Below are 21,836 nucleotides of genomic sequence, written 5' to 3' on the forward strand. Positions count from 1 at the left end.
TACAATTAATTTATTAAATTGCGCCAAATAAGCAACTAATTCTCGATTTCCTTGCTTCAGATCTAACAACTCATTATCAGTGGATTGCGAGATGGACCGTCTGTCAAAAATTCGTAGAAATTCTTTCTTGAAGCCTTCAAATTCATATAAAATGGGATCGTTGTTGTTCACCAACGGCATAGACCAGGCGGCGGCATCTCCACTCAGGTACGACAGCATGAACGCCACCTTAGACTGATCTTCTTTGAAAATAATAGGCCGACAGAGATAGTGTAGGGAACATTGAGTAAGAAAAATTTGGGCCTTGTTCGGATCCCCACTATATCTTTCAGGAGCAGCCAATGGAATAGTTGGCGAGATAGCGTGGATCACCTGAGTAGTGAGTTCGGCAGCAGAAGGGGCTGGGGCAAAAGAGGGAGGCTTATCTTCTTGGACGGCTGGACGGGTTCCCCCAGAAAACTCTCCAAACCTTTGGCGCAAATAACTTGCATCTAAAACTGACTTTCTAACCTCTTCTTTCAAGGACTTGTTCTCTTCCATAGTATCACTTAACTGCTTCTGGATACTATCTAATACTGTAGCTAGAGCCTTAACATCAATCCCCTCAGCCATCGTGCTCGGGTGGAATTCAGTTTTTTGGCACTTCAATCTGTCAAGTACCTCAAGCTGAACTTCGGTTTCCACAGGAGCAGATGCTGGTTCTCCACTCCCCTACTCCGCTGCCGCGAACTCAAGGCTCACGAACAGCGAGGAGGGGGAAAGGGGAATTGGACAGACAAGAGAGACTGCACTGTGTCTTCTTTCTTGACTGGACACGAACCTCCGTCTTCTAGATTCCTGTAACGAGAGTTAATAAACAACAGCTCCTCAAACTCTCCCCCTAAGAATTCCAAATGTAATTATTCCACACAATACCTGTCCTGACACAGTGGGTAGCTACTCTCTATACTCATTCGGCTGGGTATCTCGTTGGGAATGAGGGGGCTGTACTGATGACATGCAGCGAACCCTGTAAAGAAAACTCACATGTAAAACCCTATATCTTCCTAAGCCCCCTGCTCCCTGACTCTCTCCCACCAACTTTACCTGTCTCCCAACCAGTGGTATTCTATATGGTAAAGATGAGCTCGAATTTGAGGTTGAGTAAGGTTAGCTCATCTTCTTGTTGAACTCTGCACAATGAAGAGATGCTAGTAGGTGAATGCTCTAAATTAAATATATATATATATATATTCACTATTGCTTTGTTAAGTTCAAGCTGCGGAAGTTTTTCTTGGTCTCACAACTACTCATCCTTCTGTCTCTTAATACAGTCTCTTTTCTTTTCTTTACTGTCCACTGGAACTCAAAATTGATTCTGACTGGCGAATCTTTTCTGAAGAATTACTGTTGCTGAAAATACGTGAATCATAAGCGGACACTTAATTGCTTACTGACCCACTGAGTCTCTAGTCTCTGAAATGAAGCTCACTGGAAGGTTGACGCTCCAAGAATGTGAGAGAAAAAAGGCGCACTTACTTCTCGAAATGCCCTGCTCTCGCGCCTAGCCTCTCACCCTCCTTACTCATGAAGAACTTGTCCTCCGTCGTGAACGAGATGACCTCTTCTCTGCAGATTCTCCTCACAAACTCCTTCGAAGATACTGCGGAATTTTCTCGAAATAGTGTCCCACTGAGGGACTGAGTGAAAGTTCTCTAAATTGGCAACTAATGAATATTAGAAGGTCTAAACTCTGACTGGAATTAACTGAGAGAGGACGGAGCTCGAGAGAACTCCGCCACTCCACAAATTTTGACAGTTGAAGTGCGCCGCGTATTGGAAGCGCGCGCACAACTTCAAAATTGAAACACTGCACTGCAGCGGAGAAACAGTGGGAGGGAAGAATCGGACCGACCAGCGGCCATCTTGGAAGGAAGGGGTAGAAATGTGACTACACTACAAATGACCGTAGGAAGGCGGAGAGCGATCTCACAGAAACGCATCTACGCCTTCCTCGGACCAGCCTAGTCTGACCATGAGATTGTTGCCTCAACTGGGGAAAACTTGACCTTTCAGCTCCAATCCTGACAATCACTCTATCACTCCACAGTCTACTGCTCCTCTCTCTTCTACTGCTCAATCTACCAGTCACCAGTCTATCACTCCACATGCTACTGCTCCTCTCTTTACTACCGCTCACTCTAACATTCATCACTCTATTACTCCACAGTCTACTGCTCTCCTCTATACAACTCATCACTCTACCAGTCATCACTCTATTACTCCAAACTCTACTGTTCTTCTGTCTACTACTACTCACTCTACCAGTTGTCACTCTATCAATCCACAGTCTACTGCTCCTCGCTCTACTACTGATCACTCTACCAGTCATCACTCTACAGTCTACTGCTCTTCTCTCTACTTCCCCTCACTCTACCAGTCATCACTCTATCACTCCAAAGTCTACTGTTCTTCTGTCTACTACTACTCACTCTACCAGTCATCACACCACAGTCTACTGCTCCTCTCTCTAATACAAATCACTCTACCAGTAATCAATCCATAGTCTACTGCTCCTCTCTCTACCACACCTCATTCTACCAGTCATGACTCTACAATTCCACAGTCTACTGCTCCTCTCTCTAATACAAATCACTCTTCCAGTCATCACTCTATCACTCCAGAGTCTACTGCTTCTCTCTCTACTACCCCTCATTCTACCAGTCATCAGTCTATCACTCCACATTCTATTGCTCCTCTCTACTACCACCCCTGATTCTACCAATCATTACTCTATCATTGCACAGTTGACTGCTCCTCTGTCTACTGCTCCTCACTCTACAGTCATCACTCTGTCACTCCACAGTCTACTGCTCCTCTCTCCCTTACCCCTCACTCTACCAGTCATTGTTCTATCACTTCACAGTCTACTGCTACTCTCTCTACTACTCCTCGCTCTACCAGTCATCACTTCACAGTCTACTGCTACTCTCTCTACTACTCCTTGCTCTACCAGTCATCACTCCACAGTCTACTGCTCCTCTCTCTGCTACTGCTCACTCAACCAGTCGTCACTCTATGACTCCACAGTCTACTTCTCCTCTCTAAACTACGCCTCACTCTACAAGTCATCACTCTATAACTCCACAGTGTACTTCACCTCTTTCTAGTACTACTCTCTCTACCAGTCATCACTCTATCACTCCACAGTCTACTGCTCCTCTTTCTACTACTGCTCACTCTACCAGTCATCTGTCTATCACTCCACATGCTACTGCTCCATTCTCTACTACCCCTCACTCTACCATTCATCACTCTATTACTCCACAGTCTACTGCTCCCCTCTCTACTACTCCTCTCTCTACCAGCCATCACTATCACTCCACAGTCTACTGCTCCTCTCTCTTCTACTGCTCAATCTACCAGTCATCGGTCTATCACTCCACATGCTACTGCTCCTCTCTTTACTACCGCTCAGTCTAACATTCATCACTCTATTACTCCACTGTCTACTGCTCTCCTCTATACTACTCATCACTCTACCAGTCATCACTCTATCACTCCAAAGTCTACTGTTCTTCTGTCTACTACTACTCACTCTACCAGTTGTCACTCTATCAATCCACAGTCTACTGCTCCTCGCTATACTACTGCTCACTCTACCAGTCATCACTCTACAGTCTACCGCTCTTCTCTCTACTTCCCCTCACTCTACCAGTCATCACTCTATCACTCCACAGTCCACTGCTCCTCTCTCTACTACTCCTCATTCTACCAGGCATTATTCCACAGTCTACTGCTCCTCTCTCTTCTACTGCTCAATCTACCAGTCATCAGTCTATCACTCCACATGCTACTGCTCCTCTCTTTACTACCGCTCACTCTAACATTCATCACTCTATTACTCCACAGTCTACTGCTCTCCTCTATACTACTCATCACTCTACCAGTCATCACTCTATTACTCCAAACTCTACTGTTCTTCTGTCTACTACTACTCACTCTACCAGTTGTCACTCTATCAATCCACAGTCTACTGCTCCTCGCTCTACTACTGCTCACTCTACCAGTCATCACTCTACAGTCTACCGCTCTTCTCTCTACTTCCCCTCACTCTACCAGTCATCACTCTATCACTCCAAAGTCTACTGTTCTTCTGTCTACTACTACTCACTATACCAGTCATCACTCCACAGTCTACTGCTCCTCTCTCTAATACAAATCACTCTACCAGTAATCAATCCATAGTCTACTGCTCCTCTCTCTACCACACCTCATTCTACCAGTCATGACTCTACAATTCCACAGTCTACTGCTCCTCTCTCTAATACAAATCACTCTTCCAGTCATCACTCTATCACTCCAGAGTCTACTGCTTCTCTCTCTACTACCCCTCATTCTACCAGTCATCAGTCTATCACTCCACATTCTATTGCTCTTCTCTACTACCACCCCTGATTCTACCAATCATTACTCTATCATTGCACAGTTGACTGCTCCTCTGTCTACTGCTCCTCACTCTACAGTCATCACTCTGTCACTCCGCAGTCTACTGCTCCTCTCTCCCTTACCCCTCACTCTACCAGTCATTGTTCTATCACTTCACAGTCTACTGCTACTCTCTCTACTACTCCTCGCTCTACCAGTCATCACTTCACAGTCTACTGCTACTCTCTCTACTACTCCTTGCTCTACCAGTCATCACTCCACAGTCTACTGCTCCTCTCTCTGCTACTGCTCACTCAACCAGTCGTCACTCTATGACTCCACAGTCTACTTCTCCCCTCTAAACTACGCCTCACTCTACAAGTCATCACTCTATAACTCCACAGTGTACTTCACCTCTTTCTAGTACTACTCTCTCTACCAGTCATCACTCTATCACTCCACAGTCTAGTGCTCCTCTTTCTACTACTGCTCACTCTACCAGTCATCTGTCTATCACTCCACATGCTACTGCTCCATTCTCTACTACCCCTCACTCTACCATTCATCACTCTATTACTCCACAGTCTACTGCTCCCCTCTCTACTACTCCTCTCTCTACCAGCCATCACTATCACTCCACAGTCTACTGCTCCTCTCTCTTCTACTGCTCAATCTACCAGTCATCGGTCTATCACTCCACATGCTACTGCTCCTCTCTTTACTACCTCTCAGTCTAACATTCATCACTCTATTACTCCACTGTCTACTGCTCTCCTCTATACTACTCATCACTCTACCAGTCATCACTCTATCACTCCAAAGTCTACTGTTCTTCTGTCTACTACTACTCACTCTACCAGTTGTCACTCTATCAATCCACAGTCTACTGCTCCTCGCTATACTACTGCTCACTCTACCAGTCATCACTCCACAGTCTACCGCTCTTCTATCTACTTCCCCTCACTCTACCAGTCATCACTCTATCACTCCACAGTCCACTGCTCCTCTCTCTACTACTCCTCATTCTACCAGGCATTACTCCACAGTCTACTACTCCTCTCTCTTCTACTGCTCAATCTACCAGTCATCAGTCTATCACTCCACATGCTACTGCTCCTCTCTTTACTACCGCTCACTCTAACATTCATCACTCTATTACTCCACAGTCTGCTGCTCTCCTCTATACTACTCATCACTCTACCAGTCATCACTCTATCACTCCAAAGTCTACTGTTCTTCTGTCTACTACTACTCACTCTACCAGTCATCACTCCACAGTCTACTGCTCCTCTCTCTAATACAAATCACTCTACCAGTAATCAATCCATAGTCTACTGCTCCTCTCTCTACCACACCTCATTCTACCAGTCATGACTCTACAATTCCACAGTCTACTGCTCCTCTCTCTAATACAAATCACTCTTCCAGTCATCACTCTATCACTCCAGAGTCCACTGCTTCTCTCTCTACTACCCCTCATTCTACCAGTCATCAGTCTATCACTCCACATTCTATTGCTCCTCTCTACTGCCACCCCTGATTCTACCAATCATTACTCTATCATTGCACAGTTGACTGCTCCTCTCTCTACTGCTCCTCACTCTACAGTCATCACTCTGTCACTCCACAGTCTACTGCTCCTCTCTCCCTTACCCCTCACTCTACCAGTCATTGTTCTATCACTTCACAGTCTACTGCCACTCTCTCTACTACTCCTCGCTCTACCAGTCATCACTTCACAGTCTACTGCTACTCTCTCTACTACTCCTTGCTCTACCAGTCATCACTCCACAGTCTACTGCTCCTCGCTCTGCTACTGCTCACTCAACCAGTCGTCACTCTATGACTCCACAGTCTACTTCTCCTCTCTAAACTACGCCTCACTCTACAAGTCGTCACTCTATAACTCCACAGTGTACTTCACCTCTCTCTAGTACTACTCTCTCTACCAGTCATCACTCTATCACTCCACAGTCTTCGGCTCCTCTCTCTACTATCCCTCGTTTTAGAAGTCATTACGCTATTATTGCACAGTTGACTCTAGTACTCCTCACTCTTCAGTCATCATTCCTCTTTCTACCAGTCATCACTCTATTACTCCACAGTCTACTGCTCCTCAGTGTACTACCACTCATTCTACCATTGATCACTCTATTACTCCACAGTCTACTGCTCCCCTTGATATTACTCCTCACTCTACCAGTCATCACTCCACAGTCTACTGCTCCTCTCTCTACTACTGCTCACTCTGCCAGTCATCTGTCTATGACGGATCACTGACATATTATCGACTACAAAAATATAGACTTACAAAAATATCGATGCAAAAATATAGAATACCAAAATATCGAAGTCCTATCTCCAAACAGGAAATTACAAAAATATCGAATCCAAAATATCGTTGTAAATAATATAGTTAGTCAAAATATCGAATTTTTTAAATGTTTTAAAAGTAATGTTAAATTAATGAAATAATACATATAATTAACTGACACATACTTAAAAATACTTAAATAACAGTAAACTTAATGAATAATTAAAGTAAGTAAAAAAAAAATTTAATACATATATCTTAACGTAATATTAATTAAAAATATTCAATATTTTCTGTGTAGGATAGCGGGCGCGTAAAATTTACTATTACCACTCCAGTAAGTGCAATAGTAGGGAAAGCGTTGGATAGCGGGTGGGTAAAAATTACTATTCCCACTCCAGAGAGTGAAATAATAGGGAAAACATTGGATAGCGTAGGGGTAATAATTACTATTCCCACTCCAGAGAGTGCAACAGTAGGGAAAGCGTTGGATAGCGAGAGGGTAACATTTACTATTCCCACTCCAGTGAGTGCAACAGTAGGGAAAGCGTTGGATAGCGTAGGGGTAAAAATTACTATTCCCACTCCAGAGAGTGCAACAGTAGGGAAAGCGTTGGATAGCGGGAGGGTAAAAATTACTATTCCCACTCCAGAGAGTGCAACAGTAGGGAAAGCGTTGGATAGCGGGAGGGTAACATTTACTATTCCCACTCCAGTGAGTGCAACAGTAGGGAAAGCGTTGGATAGCATAGGGGTAAAAATTACTATTCCCACTCCAGAGAGTGCAACAGTAGGGAAAGCGTTGGATAGCGGGAGGGTAACATTTACTATTCCCACTCCAGTGAGTGCAACAGTAGGAAAAGTGTTGGATAGCGTAGGGGTAAAAATTACTATTCCCACTCCAGAGAGTGCAACAGTAGGGAAAGCGTTGGATAGCAGGAGTGTCAAATTTACTATTCCCACTCCAGTGACTGCAACAGTAGGGAAAGCGTTGGATAGCGGTAGGGTAAAAATTACTATTCCCACTCCAGAGAGTGCAACAGTAGGGAAAGCATTGGATAGCATAGGGGTAAAAATTACTATTCCCACTCCAGAGAGTGCAACAGTAGGGAAAGCGTTGGATAGGGGGAGGGTCAAATTTACTATTCCCACTCCAGTGACTGCAACAGTAGGGAAAGCGTTGGATAGCGGTAGGGTAAAAATTACTATTCCCACTCCAGAGAGTGCAACAGTAGGGAAAGCGTTGGATAGCGTAGGGGTAAAAATTACTATTCCCACTCCAGAGAGTGCAACAGTAGGGAAAGGGTTGGATAGCGGGAGGGTCAAATTTACTATTCCCACTCCAGTGAGTGCAACACTAGAGAAAGCGTTGGATAGCGGTAGGGTAAAAATTAATATTCACACTCCAGAGAGTGCAATAATAGGGAAAGTATTGGACAGCGTAGGGGTAAAAATTACTATTCCCACTCAAGTAAGTGCAATAGTAGAGAAAATATTAAATGTATTTTTTTTAAAATTAATTAATTATTAATACAAAAACAAGTATTACAATTAATTACCAATCACACAAGAATTGATTATTTATAAATACCAATACATTTTTGTTTAATTAATTAACTATTAATAATTAATTAACAAACAATTGTTTTTCAATAACAAACATTAATAAATGCAAATAATACCAATTAATAATTAATTTATAATATATTAATTAAGGATATACACAAATAATTTAAATAATTGTTTTTTTTCCAATTATATTACTTCCCACCATATTCCCCTATAAACACAATACCCGCTACAAATATTAATTGAATACAATTAACATAATTATCAATTAAACTATTAATACTAATTAATTACCAATTAATACTAATTATTTACCAATTAATAATTCAACAACCAATTAATTTGCAATACCAATTAATAATTAACTAATAACAATTAAATTACTTCCCACCCTATTCCCCTATAAACCCACAACCCGCTGCAGAAGTAAAACACAAAATTAAATTAAAGATATATTAATTAACAATATACACAAATAAATTAAATAATTATTTATTTACAATTATATTACTTGCCACCATATTCCCCTATAAACACACTGCCCGCTACAACTATTAAATGAATACAATTAACATAATTATCAATTAAACAATTAATACAAATTAATTACCAATTAATACTAATTATTTACCAATTAATAATTCATCAACAACCAATTAATTTTCAATACCAATTAATAATTAACTAATAACAATTAAATTACTTCCCACCCTATTCCCCTATAAACCCACAACCCGCTACAGAAGTAAAACGCAAAATTAAATAAAAAATAATTAATAATTCCTATAAATTATTATTTAATAATCTATAATTAAATTACTTCCCACCCTATTCCCCTATAAACCCACAACCCGCTACAGAAGTAAAACGCAAAATTAAATTAAAAATAATTAATAATTCCTATAAATTATTATTTAATGTACTATAATTAAATTACTTCCCACCCTACTCCCCTATAAACCCACAACCCGCTACGGAATTAAATTACAAAAAAATAAAAAACCATAAAATTCATTAATTTAAAAATATTCTAACATACATTCCAATATTAATACATACTTTTAACACATATACTAACACTTAAAACACTATAAAAAATTCGATATTTTTAACAACTATATTATGACTGTCGATATTACTTACTTCTATATTATTGCAATCGATATTTCTTACCTGTTTTTCGATATTCTTCACCACTATATTTTTGCAAGTCGATATTCTGTCCATTCGATATTAAAAACTCGATATTCTGGCTACTCGATATTTTTTTTTCGATATTATGTCTAGTTACCGTCTATGACGCCACATGCTACTGCTCCCCTAAATACTACTCATCAGTCTACCAGTCATCACTCTATCACTCCAAAGTCTACTGTTCTTCTCTCTACTACTCCTCCCTCTACCAGTTGTCACTCTATCAATGCACAGTCTACTTCTCCTCTCTCCATTACCCCTCACTCTACCAGTCATTGTTCTATCACTCCACAATCTACTGGTCCTCTCTCTACTACTCCTCACTCTATCAGTCATCACTCCACAGTCTACTGCTCCTCTCTCTACTAAAGCTCACTCTACCAGTCATCTGCCTATCACTCCACATGCTACTGCTCATCTCTCTACTACCGCTCACTCTACCAGTCATCACTCTATTGCTCCAAAGTCTACTGCTCCCCTCTATACTACTCCTCACTTTACCAGTCGTCATTCTATGACTCCACAGTTTACTTCACCACTCTCTACTACTCCTCTCTCTACCAGTCATCACTCTATCACTCCACAGTCTACGGCTCCTCTCTCTACTACCCCTCATTCTACCAGTCATTACTATATCATTGCACAGGTGACTGCTCCTCTCTCTACTGCTCCTCGCTCTAAAGTCATTATTTCTCACTCTACCAGTCATCCCTATATCACTCCACAGTCTACGGCTCCTCTCTCTACTACCCCTCATTCTACCAGTCATTACTATATCATTGCACAGGTGACTGCTCCTCTCTCTACTGCTCCTCGCTCTAAAGTCATTATTCCTCACTCTTCCAGTCATCCCTATATCACTCCACAGTCTACTGCTTCTCTTTCTACTACTGCTCAGTCTACCAGTCATCTGTCTATCACTCCACATGCTACTGCTCCATTCTCTACTACCCCTCACTCTACCATCCATCACTCTATTACTCCACAGTCTACTGCTCCCCTCTCTACTACTCCTCTCTCTACCAGCCATCACTATCACTCCACAGTCTACTGCTCCTCTCTCTTCTACTGCTCAATCTACCAGTCATCAGTCTATCACTCCACATGCTACTGCTCCTCTCTTTACTACAGCTCACTCTAACATTCATCACTCTATTACTCCACAGTCTACTGCTCTCCTCTATACTACTCATCACTCTACCAGTCATCACTCTATCACTCCAAAGTCTACTGTTCTTCTGTCTACTACTACTCACTCTACCAGTTGTCACTCTATCAATCCACAGTCTACTGCTCCTCGCTATACTACTGCTCACTCTAGCAGTCATCACTCTACAGTCTACCGCTCTTCTCTCTACTTCCCCTCACTCTACCAGTCATCACTCTATCACTCCACAGTCCACTGCTCGTCTCTCTACTACTCATCACTCTACCAGTCATCACTCCACAGTCTACTGCTCCTCTCTCTTCTACTGCTCAATCTACCAGTCATCAGTCTATCACTCCACATGCTACTGCTCCTCTCTTTACTACCGCTCACTCTAACATTCATCACTCTATTACTCCACAGTCTACTGCTCTCCTCTATACTACTCATCACTCTACCAGTCATCACTCTATCACTCCAAAGTCTACTGTTCTTCTGTCTACTACTACTCACTCTACCAGTTGTCACTCTATCAATCCACAGTCTACTGCTCCTCGCTTTACTACTGCTCACTCTACCAGTCGTCACAGTACAGTCTACCGCTCTTCTCTCTACTTCCCCTCACTCTACCAGTCATCACTCTATCACTCCACAGTCCACTACTCTTCTCTCTACTACTCCTCTCTCTACCAGTCATCACTCCACAGTCTACTGCTCCTCTCTCTAATACTGTTCACTCTACCAGTCATCTGTCTATCATTCCACATGCTACTGCTCCTCTCTCTACCCCTCACTCGACCAGTCATCACTCTAATACTCCACAGTCTACTGCTCCCCTCTATACTACTCATCACTCTACCAGTCATTACTCTATGAGTCCACAGTCTACTTCTCCTCTCTCCACCACTCATCACTCCACAGTCTACGGCTCCTATCTCTACTACCCCTAATTCTACCAGTCATTACTCTATCATTTCACAGTTGACTGCTCCTCTCTCTACTACTCCTCACTCTACAGTCTTCATTCCTTACTCTACCAGTCATCACTCTATCACTCCACATGCTACTGCACCTCTCACTACTACCGCTCACGCTAATATTCATCACTCTATTACTCCACAGTCTACTGCTCCCCTCTATACTACTCCTCTCTCTGCCAGCCATCACTCTATCACTCTACAGTCTATTTCTCCTCTCTCTACTACTCCTCTCTCCACCAGTCATCACTCTATCACTCCACAGTCTACGGTTCCTCTCTCTACTACCACTCGTTCTACCAGTCATTACTCTATCATTGCACAGTTGACTGCTCCTCACTCTACAGTCTTCATTCCTTACTCTACCAGTCATCACTCTATCACTCCACAGTCTACTGCTCCTCTTTCTACTACTGCTCACTCTACCTGTCATCAGTCTATCACTCCACATGCTACTGCTCCTCTCTCTACTACCGCTCATTCTAACATTCATCACTCTATTACTCCACAGTCTACTGCTCCCCTCTATACTACTCCTCACTCTACCAGTCATTAAACTATGACTCCACAGTCTGCTTCTCCTCTCTCTACTACTCCTCTCTCTACCAGTCATCACTCTATCACTCCACAGTATACTGTTCCTCTCTCTACTACTCCTCACTCTAACAGTCATCACTCCAGTCTAATGCTCTTCTCTCTACTACCCCTCACTCTACCAGGAATCACTCTATCATTCCACAGTCTACTGCTCCTGTTCCTACCACTCCTCACGCTACCATTCATCACTCTATCACTAAACAGTCTACTGCTCCTCTCTCTACTACTTCTCACTCTACCAGTCATCAATGTACCACTCCACAGACTACTGCTCTCCTGTCTACTACTCTCCACTCTACAAGGCTTCACTCTGTTGTCCTTCAGTGTATCACTATTCTCTACCATTCTTCTTTCTACTTTGCTTCTCTCTATCACTCTTCCTTCTATCAGTCCTCAATCTAATTCTCCACTTTGTGCCTCACCTCTATACCACTATTAGCTCTGCTGCTCTTCACTCTGCCCTATTCTTTTTATTTCTCTTCTTGCTACTGCTCCTTATTCTACTGTCCTTCCCTCTACTGCTTTTTCCTCTACTATACCCTACCACTCCTTTTTCTAATGCTCCTCAACCCCTACTCTTCACTAAACCATTCATGACCCCACCACTCGTCTTTACTGCTCCTCACTCTCCAATATTTTCGCTACAGCTCTTGTCACCACCAATACTTCCTTTGCCATATTCCACAAGGTCAATCTTCTCTCTGCTGTTCCACAATCTACCATACCTCACTTCATGCTCTTCAATCTACCGCTATTCCCTCTTCTTGTCTTTCCTCTACCACTCTTTCTTCTATTCCTCACTCTCATTTTCTTTTCTTAACTGGTTCTCTCTTTATCATGCTTGATTCTACTGCTCTTCTCTATACCACTCCTCATTCTACTGCTCATCACTATACTACTCCTGACTCTACTGCTCTTTTTTAGAGCACTCCTGATGCAACTGCTCTTCTCAATGCCACTCCTGACATAACAGCTCTTCTCTTTACCACTCCTCATTCTAATGCTCTTCTCTATACCACTCCTGACTCTACTGCTCTTCTCAATACCACACCTGACTCTACTGCTCTTCTCAATACCCCTCCTGACATAACTGCTCTTCTCTTTATCACTCCTGACTCTACAGCTCTTCTCTTTACCACTCCTCATTCTACTGCTCTTCTCTATACCACTCCTGACTCTACTGCTCTTCTCAATACCACACCTGACTCTACTGCTCTTCTCAATACCCCTCCTGACATAACTGCTCTTCTCTTTATCACTCCTGACTCTACTGCTTTTCTCTTTACCACTCCTGACTCTACTGCTCTTCTCTATACCACTCCCCATTCTACTGCTCTTTTCTATACTATTCCTGACTCTACTCTGTACCACTCCTGGCTCTACTGCTCTTTTTTATAGCACTCGTGACTCTACTGCTCTTCTCTTTACCACTCCTGATTCTAAGTCTATTCTCTATACCACTAATAACTACTGCTCTTCTCTATACCACTCCTGACTCTACTCTGTACCATTCCTGACTTTACTGCTCATCTCTATTCCACTCCTCACTCTAATGCTCTTCTCTATCCCACTGCTAACTCTATGTCTCTTCTCTATCCCACTCCTAACTCTACTGCTCTTCTCTGTTCCACTCTTCTCTATGCTTCTCTTCTATATCCCACTCCTAACTCTACTGCTCTTTTCCCTACTGTTCGAGACTCTGCCGCGCTTCACTCAACAGCTCTTCAGTCCACCCCAACATTCCTAGCAATCTTCTGTATTGCACTTCACTTTGCCGCTCTTCTCTCTACGTCCCTCCTTATTGTATCATCCCACTCTCCTTTATCACCCTCCTCCTTCTTCCCCTCTACTATTGATATGTGGAAAAGAATCAAAAGAGATTAATACTTGACTCCTGACCAGAAAAAGTAGAGACCCTAAGGATACTCTACTTATCAGAGCATTTACACATTTTATCCTAGACTGGTCACAGCACTTCTGATTCTTCAGCACACATTGACACTGGTATGTTGGAGGAGGCAATGGGGCCAGGCAATCGAGCAATATGTTGGGGCAAGTCCCTGGTTCTCTGGCAATAAAACAAATCATGAGGATTGTTAACATTCTGAAATAGAGGCAGAGCTCTCTGACATTAACAGCAACACTACTAAGAAACTCTCAGAAATACTCATTTGGAAAAAGGGGAATAATATGCCATTAAGCTGATTCAAACGGATTACACAGCAGTGCAGTTTTATGACTACCAGCACTTCTCCAGAAAGAGACACAAACAACTTCGATCCCTCAGGTGAGGTTTTCATCCAGACACTGAAAGGCCTGAACATCTGGTGCCTGTGCACTCACCTGCAGGAGAGTCCTCTCCCTCCACCGAAGGCATCATGCAGAGACCAAGGAGGGCGGCCAGGAGCAAGATGGCGGCTGCAACCTTCATCATGGTGTGGACAGTGATATCTAAGCCCCTGCTGCTCCTGTGAGTGGGATTTATAGGATAGCACAGGAGGAGGAGGGAGGGAGGGATGATGCTGGCAAAGACAGACTGGACACCAGCCAAGGATGGTTTAAAACCATCTCTGTCGCAAGCTGCAGCATAAGAGACACGCCCAGGAAAACCGGTTTTCTTCACTGTTTTCTCATTTCGTTAACGACAGAACCGAGGTTTGAGAACAGTGACTAACTTTAGAAATGCCTGAAGGGATGTGCACGTGACATAAATGTTGGTGATTACATAAACAACATTTAAGGCCATGGGTGAATCTAATCTTATTGAAAATAAGGACTATGTGCAGTTGCTGAAAGGAGTCCTCCATAAAGCCCATTTCTCCTGTGCAGTAGAACATCTTGAGGGAGTCAGGACTGCAGAAATGATGATCAGGGCAGCAGAGGGTTACTGCCCCAGGACCTCTGGCCACACAGCATGGAGCTGTCCCTTGTGGCCCCGGCACTGCTTTTGGGACCCCTGTCAGAATGGGTCAAGAGGAGAAGGTAAACTGTATCTTGAAGAGCCCTTTTTACTTTCTACAACTTCCACTGGAACCAGGACTGGCTACTGTTTAGAAATTGATAAAATCAGCATGGCCAAATTATTGTTGCCACATTTCATTATTGTAATCATATGAACAGTGATCAGCTTGAACAAAACCTTCACCCTCGCGCTCTGCACAAGTGAAGGTGCATTACAAATGAACATAAATCAAAATGAATCAACAGTTAGGAACAGTTTCTCCAATAGGGAGGTCCAGTGGGGCACATTCACAAAAAAAGCAGTAAAACTGCATTAAGATTTTTAAATCTACACAAGAGTGTAGTTTGACTACTTTTTGAAGTAAACAAATTCCCTTTCCAAACTGCATGCAAAGTTGCATCTCAGACATTTAAATATAGAGTAATTGGGAAGTCACGTGATTTCCAAGTCTGGAATCCATTTCACGGTACCCCGTTATCGACAGCAGAGAGCGCCACAGTGGGAATGGATTCCCCCAAGCAAATGTAGATTTTTTTGTTTCTTTTTGTCTGCCATGAAATTATTTGACCCTTTGTACAAATCCTTTCGACTACTCTCCTGGTGGTAACCAATTCCTGTTCCTACCCTGGGAAGGGATTTATGCTACTGCTTGGCCGAGGTGAAAATACAACTCTTTCTAGGCTGGAAAGTGAAATTCTAGCAGTTTCTGAATGTTCACAAACCTTTCATTTTGTGGGAGTTCACAAACTTCCAAGACAATCCAAGCTTCCCATATACACCTATATACTTACTGCTTGAGTGGGATTTATGAATGGGGAGAACTCCACACTCGTGCTTAGATCTCAGTCTCTGGAGAAGGATTTTGACCTGCCTTTGTTAATTCCTGATAGTCATAGGTGAGGTAAATTTGTCCAGCGGGAGACCATACAGGGGATGGGGCCAAACTGGTTCCCATGAGAGTCCCATAGGACCACAGCAAACGCCCCAAAAATTGTTTATCTTTGTCCTCCTGTGGGAACCCCCTACAAGGGCTAGGGGGTCAGGGTATGCCTACCAGGGTCTTTACTTTGTTTGTTTTTCAGGACTCAGGATCCCGAGTTCCAGAGTCCTAGAACGGCAACATTTGTCTTTGTGTTGTGTTTTGCAAATGACATTGTGCAGTGCTTTGGGTATCCCACAGGATCAACCAATCAGATTGTGCATATTTTTGTTTTCTCCCAAGACTCCTGCTGGTAGTTCCACAGGGTCATGCAGCAACAGATAACTATACATTTTAAACCTCCAATAACCTAACACTGGTGAACAGCATGTTTATCCTATTTATAGTGTTTTTTTAAAATTTTTCCAGATGTATCAAGAGGGGCAATTAAAAGTAGAGCAGTGTTTATTTTCTAAAATCTTTGGTGTGAATTTCGGTATATCCTTAAAAAATCTATTGGAATGACAATCATTCAATTAATTTATTATCATCAGCAAATTGCTTTACAACAAAAAATATACCAATTCAGATGAAATGACTGATATATAGTCTAATATATACCACATAAGTAACAACACATCATCATAAAATTTCAATATATAAATTAAAAGCATATCATAAACATGCACACACGACTAACCAGGGACTCTCATTCTTAACAGTTGCATACAATACCCAATGCCTATAGAATAAAAAAAACTTCTCTGGGGGTTAAGGCAATATGTTTAACATTTAGGGCCCAATTCTGATGCTGTTTGGAAAGGTTCCTGACCGAATGGGTTTGGGAATGGTTTGCAACCGACTCGGATCGGGATAGTCCAACCGACCAAGTACGATGCATCCGGATGCTTCCAAATACAATTCGGTCGGACTCCCATTTACTTCAATAGGAGCCTATGTTCCGACTGAATGCTTAGGCTCCCATTGAAGAAAGGGGTGGCTTGGGAAAATTGGGCACCCTGTGGTGGGCACCTCTGGTGCCTGCCACACATTGCATGGCTGGTAAGGGGGGGCCTATGGGTACACCCACGGGCCCGATTGAGAAGGCTCCGGGTACAGGGGGCCTGCTACGGGCCCCAAAAGACTAATTCCGACTGCTGATGGCACGATTTGGAAAGGCTGTCCAAATCCAGCATCATACTCGGTCGGAAATGTGGCCCGTAAAGACATACAATTTAGCTTTCTACGGCTCTGTCGTTCCAAATGCCATCGTGTTCGGATTGGGATATTTCTAATGCCTAACTCGCATCCTACTCGGTCGGTTGGAAACCTTTCAGAGTCATTCGGAAAGACACCTTCCCGATTTGATTTGGACGGAGCAAAATGCCTTTTGAAGGCCTTCCTAACTGCCTCAGAATCAGGCCCATAGAAGGACACATTCAAAACATAAACATCTCAGTGCGCTATAAGTAATAGTACATAAATCACAAGGTTCTTGCAGACAAAACCCTGCTCTTAAAACACTATTGTAATGCTTTTTATTGCTAAGATCAATGTATAGTGAAATCATAATATCACACCTCTGAGAACACCAGGCGTCAGACTGGATCCGGAAGATTTTTCGTCAGCAATACCCCTTGCGCGTCGCTAGGCGTCGTCTGCGGCTCCGCGTCCGTCGTCGGCGTCGTGCGCCGGGATGACATCGTCGGAGTACTTAGACGCCGCCCTCGCGCGCTGACGTCAGTTCTTGTACATAGCCTTCCGCGCCAGGAACGCAGAGCCATGCAAAGACCGACACTGGTGCCAAAAATAAAATCTAGGGGCCTGAAAGGACAACCTTAACCCTAGATGTCAGTTCGCAGAACGGGGAGGATGGGAGGGTCGGTGAGGAATCTAACTAACTAATGTTTCTTACAGATACATCGTTACCGAAGGTTAGTAACTTGTTCATCTGAAAGAAACACGTTAGTTAGATTCCTCACCTTAGAATAGATACCCAAGCAATACCATCCCCGGTGGTGGGTCTGCGAACCAAGATCACACCAGAAAGTCCTGGAGGACAGAACGGCCAAAGAAGCCATCCCTCCGGACTTGGCTGTCAAGGCAATAATGCCTGGCAAACGTGTGTAGAGAAGCCCACGTCGCCGCCTGACAGATGTCCTGCAAAGGGACTCCCCGTCCCAAGGCAGTAGTAGCCGCCGTGGCCCGAGTAGAATGGGCGCGCAGCCCAACAGGAGGGTCCTTTTTAGCCAAGGAATAGCAGATTTTTATACACAAAACGACCCACCGAGAGATGGTTCGTTTGTGCACAGCTTTCCCCTTCTTAGCGCCCACGTACCCAACAAAAAGCTGGTCGTCCACCCGGAACTGTTTTGTGCGGTCCAGATAAAAGGAGAGCGCACGTTTTGGGTCCAGACGGTGGAGCCTCTCTTCCTCTTTGGAAGGATGCGGAGGCGGAAAGAAGGTGGGCAAGGTGACAGACTGCCCAAGGTGAAAAGGAGTCACCACTTTAGGAAGAAAGGAGGGACGAGGCCGAAGGACAACCTTGTCCGGATGAACAGATAGGAAAGGAGGCTTTGAAGATAAAGCCTGGAGCTCACTCACCCGTCTAGCCGAGGTGATGGCTACCAGAAAAGCAGTCTTTAGAGTTAGAAGACGAAGAGGGCAATTGTGAAGAGGCTCGAAGGGAGCGCACATCAGGAAGGTCAATACCAGATTCAAGTCCCACTGAGGCATTACAAAAGGGACAGGAGGGAACGTGTGTGTAATGCCTTTGAGAAAGCGTGTAACCACAGGGGACTTGAAAAGAGAAGGCTGATCAGGAAGCCGCAAGAAGGCGGAGATGGCAGCAAGATAACCTTTCAGGGTGCCCAGGGCAGAGCCCTGCCGGGCCAGAGAAAGAAGGAAGAGGAGAACCTCAGAAAGAGGGGCGGAAAGGGGATCCACAGCCTTTGCTGTGCACCATGCCACAAATTTGTTCCACCTGCAGGCGTATACCGACTTTGTGGAGGGACGCCTGGCTGCCAGAATGATATCACAGACTTCAGGAGGCAAGTCAAATGGCATCAACTGCCGCCGCTCAATCTCCACGCATGGAGGTGGAGGCTGGACAGGTTCGGGTGGAGGACCGTCCCCTGCTGCTGCGACAGAAGATCCTCCCGAAGGGGCAGACGTATCGGGGGATCGGTCAACAGACTGAGTAGCTCGGGATACCAGTATCTTCGTGCCCAATCCGGAGCCACCAAGATGACTTGGGCCCGGTCGCGCCTGATCTTCTTCAGCACTCTGGGCAGAAGTGGTATAGGCGGAAAGGCGTACAATAGACCGCAACTCCACTCGTGACGAAAAGCGTCGCCGAGCGAGTGCCGCCTTGGAAATTCCAACGCGCAGAACTGCTGACATTGCGCGTTCTCTTCGGTGGCGAATAGATCTAACCAAGGCTCTCCCCACTGCTGAAAGAGGCCTTGCACCACTTCGGAGTTCAGACGCCATTCGTGATCCATCATGCACCGGCGGCTGAGTTCGTCTGCTCTGGCGTTCAGAGAGCCCGCCAGATGTTGAACCACCAGGGTGACGCCCTGGTGTTCCAGCCATGTCCAGAGGCGCAGAGCCTCCTGACAAAGGGTCCACGACCCCACCCCGCCCTGTTTGTTGCAGTACCACATGGCGGTGGTGTTGTCCGTGAACACCTGCACGACACTTCCCCTGACAGAGGGAAGGAAGGCTTTCAGTGCAAGCCGGATCGCTCTCAACTCCAACAGGTTGATGTGGAGACGAGACTCCGCCGGAGACCAGAGGCCTCTGATCTCCGCCTCTCCCATATGGCCACCCCAACCCAGGAGGGACGCATCCGTCACTACGACATGCTCCGGTTGGGGAAGGGAGAGGCTCTTGCCCTTGACCCACTCGCGGTCCGTGAGCCACCACTGCAACTGCTGTGCAGTGCCCTCCGAGATCAAGACATGGTCGGACAGGTTGCCGTGATGCTGGGCCCACTGAAACTTCAGGTCCCACTGCAGAGCCCGCATGCGCCGCCTGGCGTGATGCACTAGTAGGATGCAGGAGGCCATCAGCCCGAGAAGCCGCAACACTAGCCTGACCGAAACCCGGGATAGAGGCCGAAAGATGGGAATCAGGGCCTGTATATCCCGGACCCGCTGTTCCGGTGGATGGACCCGGAACTGCGCCGAATCGAGAACCGCTCCGATGAAGAGGAGCTTCTGAGAGGGACTCAAGTGTGACTTCGGCACGTTGATGGAAAACCCCAGCAAATGCAGGAGATCCGCCGTAGTCTGGAGGTGGGAGACGACTGCCTGGGGCGAGCCCGCCTTCAACAACCAGTCGTCGAGATAGGGGAAGACTGGGACCCCTGATCTGCGCAGATGAGCTGCGACCACCGCCATCACTTTCGTGAACACCCGAGGGGCACTGGTGAGGCCGAAGGGGAGCACGGTAAACTGAAAGTGCTCTTGGCCCACCGTGAACCGCAGGTAACGCCGGTGGGCCGGCAGGACGGGGATATGGAAATATGCGTCCTGCAAGTCCAACGCTACCATCCAGTCTCCAGGGTCTAGGGCAGCTAAAACCTGAGCCAACGTTAGCATCTTGAACCTTTCCTTTCGGAGGAAGGCATTGACGTTCCGGAGGTCCAAGATAGGGCGCAGGCCCCCCTTGCCCTTCTTGGGAACCAGAAAGTAGTGGGAATAACAACCACGACCTACTTCTGGACTCGGAACGCGCTCGACGGCCCCCTTGGCCAGGAGAGCCGAAACTTCCTCGCGGAGAAGATCCAAATGATCCCCCGAGATACGGTGGTGCTGTGGTGGCATGGCTGGAGGGGTCGTCTCGAAGGGGAGGGAGTAGCCCCTTCGGACGATTTGCAGCACCCACCTGTCCGATGTTATGGACCGCCAGTGGAGCAGGTGATGGCGAACTCTGCCGCCCACTGGCGTGGTATGGGCCTGAAAGCTCGGACTAGGAAGGCTTTGAGGCGGATGCTGCCGGGGTGGATGTGGGCTGACCACGTCGGCCTCCATTTCCGCCACGGCGGAAGCCACGTCCGCGACCGCGCGCAGGTTGGTTCTGCGGCTGGTGGCTCTGCGGACGTGAGGAGGCGCCCCTTCCTTGGCCACGAAAGGGGCGAAAAGCGGAGGTGTGCGCCCGCGGAGCCGAGAGGCCCAAGGACTTGGCCGTAGCCCGGGAGTCCTTAAAGCGGTTCAGCGCACTGTCCGCCTTCTCACCAAACAGGCGAGTGCCATCAAAGGGCATGTCCATGAGGGTGTTCTGGACATCCCCGGAAAAGGACGTGGACCGCATCCAGGCGTGGCGGCGGAGCGCCACCGTGGTGGAAATCGCCCGACCTAGCGAGTCCGTGGTGTCAAGCCCACATCTTATGGCGTGCCGTGCTGCATCCCTCCCATCGGCCAGAGCCTGGGAAAGACGCGTCCGGACCTCCTCCGGACACAGGGGCAGCACGTCCTCCACCGTATCCCACAGAGAATGGGAATAACGGTCCAAGAGACAGGCGGTATTTAAAGACCGCAGGCCCAAACTAAGGGACGAGAACAGTTTCTTGCCAAACTGCTCGAGTCTCTTGGAATCCTGGTCCGGCGGAGCGGTCGGGAAGGAGGATTGGGAAGTAGAGGCCTGGATAACCAGACTCTCGGGGGTGGGGTGTTGGGACAGGAAGCTGGGGTCGCCCGGAGCAGGGCGGTGGCGCCTGGCAACGTTCCTATCCACAGGAGGAACTG

The 21,836-nt window shown here is 45.7% G+C and overlaps 1 protein-coding gene across 1 annotated transcript in view; it reads right to left on the reverse strand.

The window, feature by feature from the left end:
- LOC146822217 (WAP, Kazal, immunoglobulin, Kunitz and NTR domain-containing protein-like) overlaps positions 1–14,699 on the reverse strand; it is a 61,325-nt gene extending 46,626 nt beyond the window's left edge. Inside the window, exon 1 of the mRNA XM_085613369.1 lies at positions 14,549–14,699. Coding sequence (XP_085469495.1) covers positions 14,549–14,639 — 91 coding nt within the window. The 5' untranslated portion in view covers positions 14,640–14,699. The remainder of the gene's footprint in view (positions 1–14,548) is intronic.
- Positions 14,700–21,836: the final 7,137 nt, after the last annotated feature.

Source organism: Triturus cristatus, chromosome 6 (genome assembly GCF_964204655.1).
Source record: "Triturus cristatus chromosome 6, aTriCri1.1, whole genome shotgun sequence".
Classification (NCBI taxonomy): domain Eukaryota; kingdom Metazoa; phylum Chordata; class Amphibia; order Caudata; family Salamandridae; genus Triturus; species Triturus cristatus.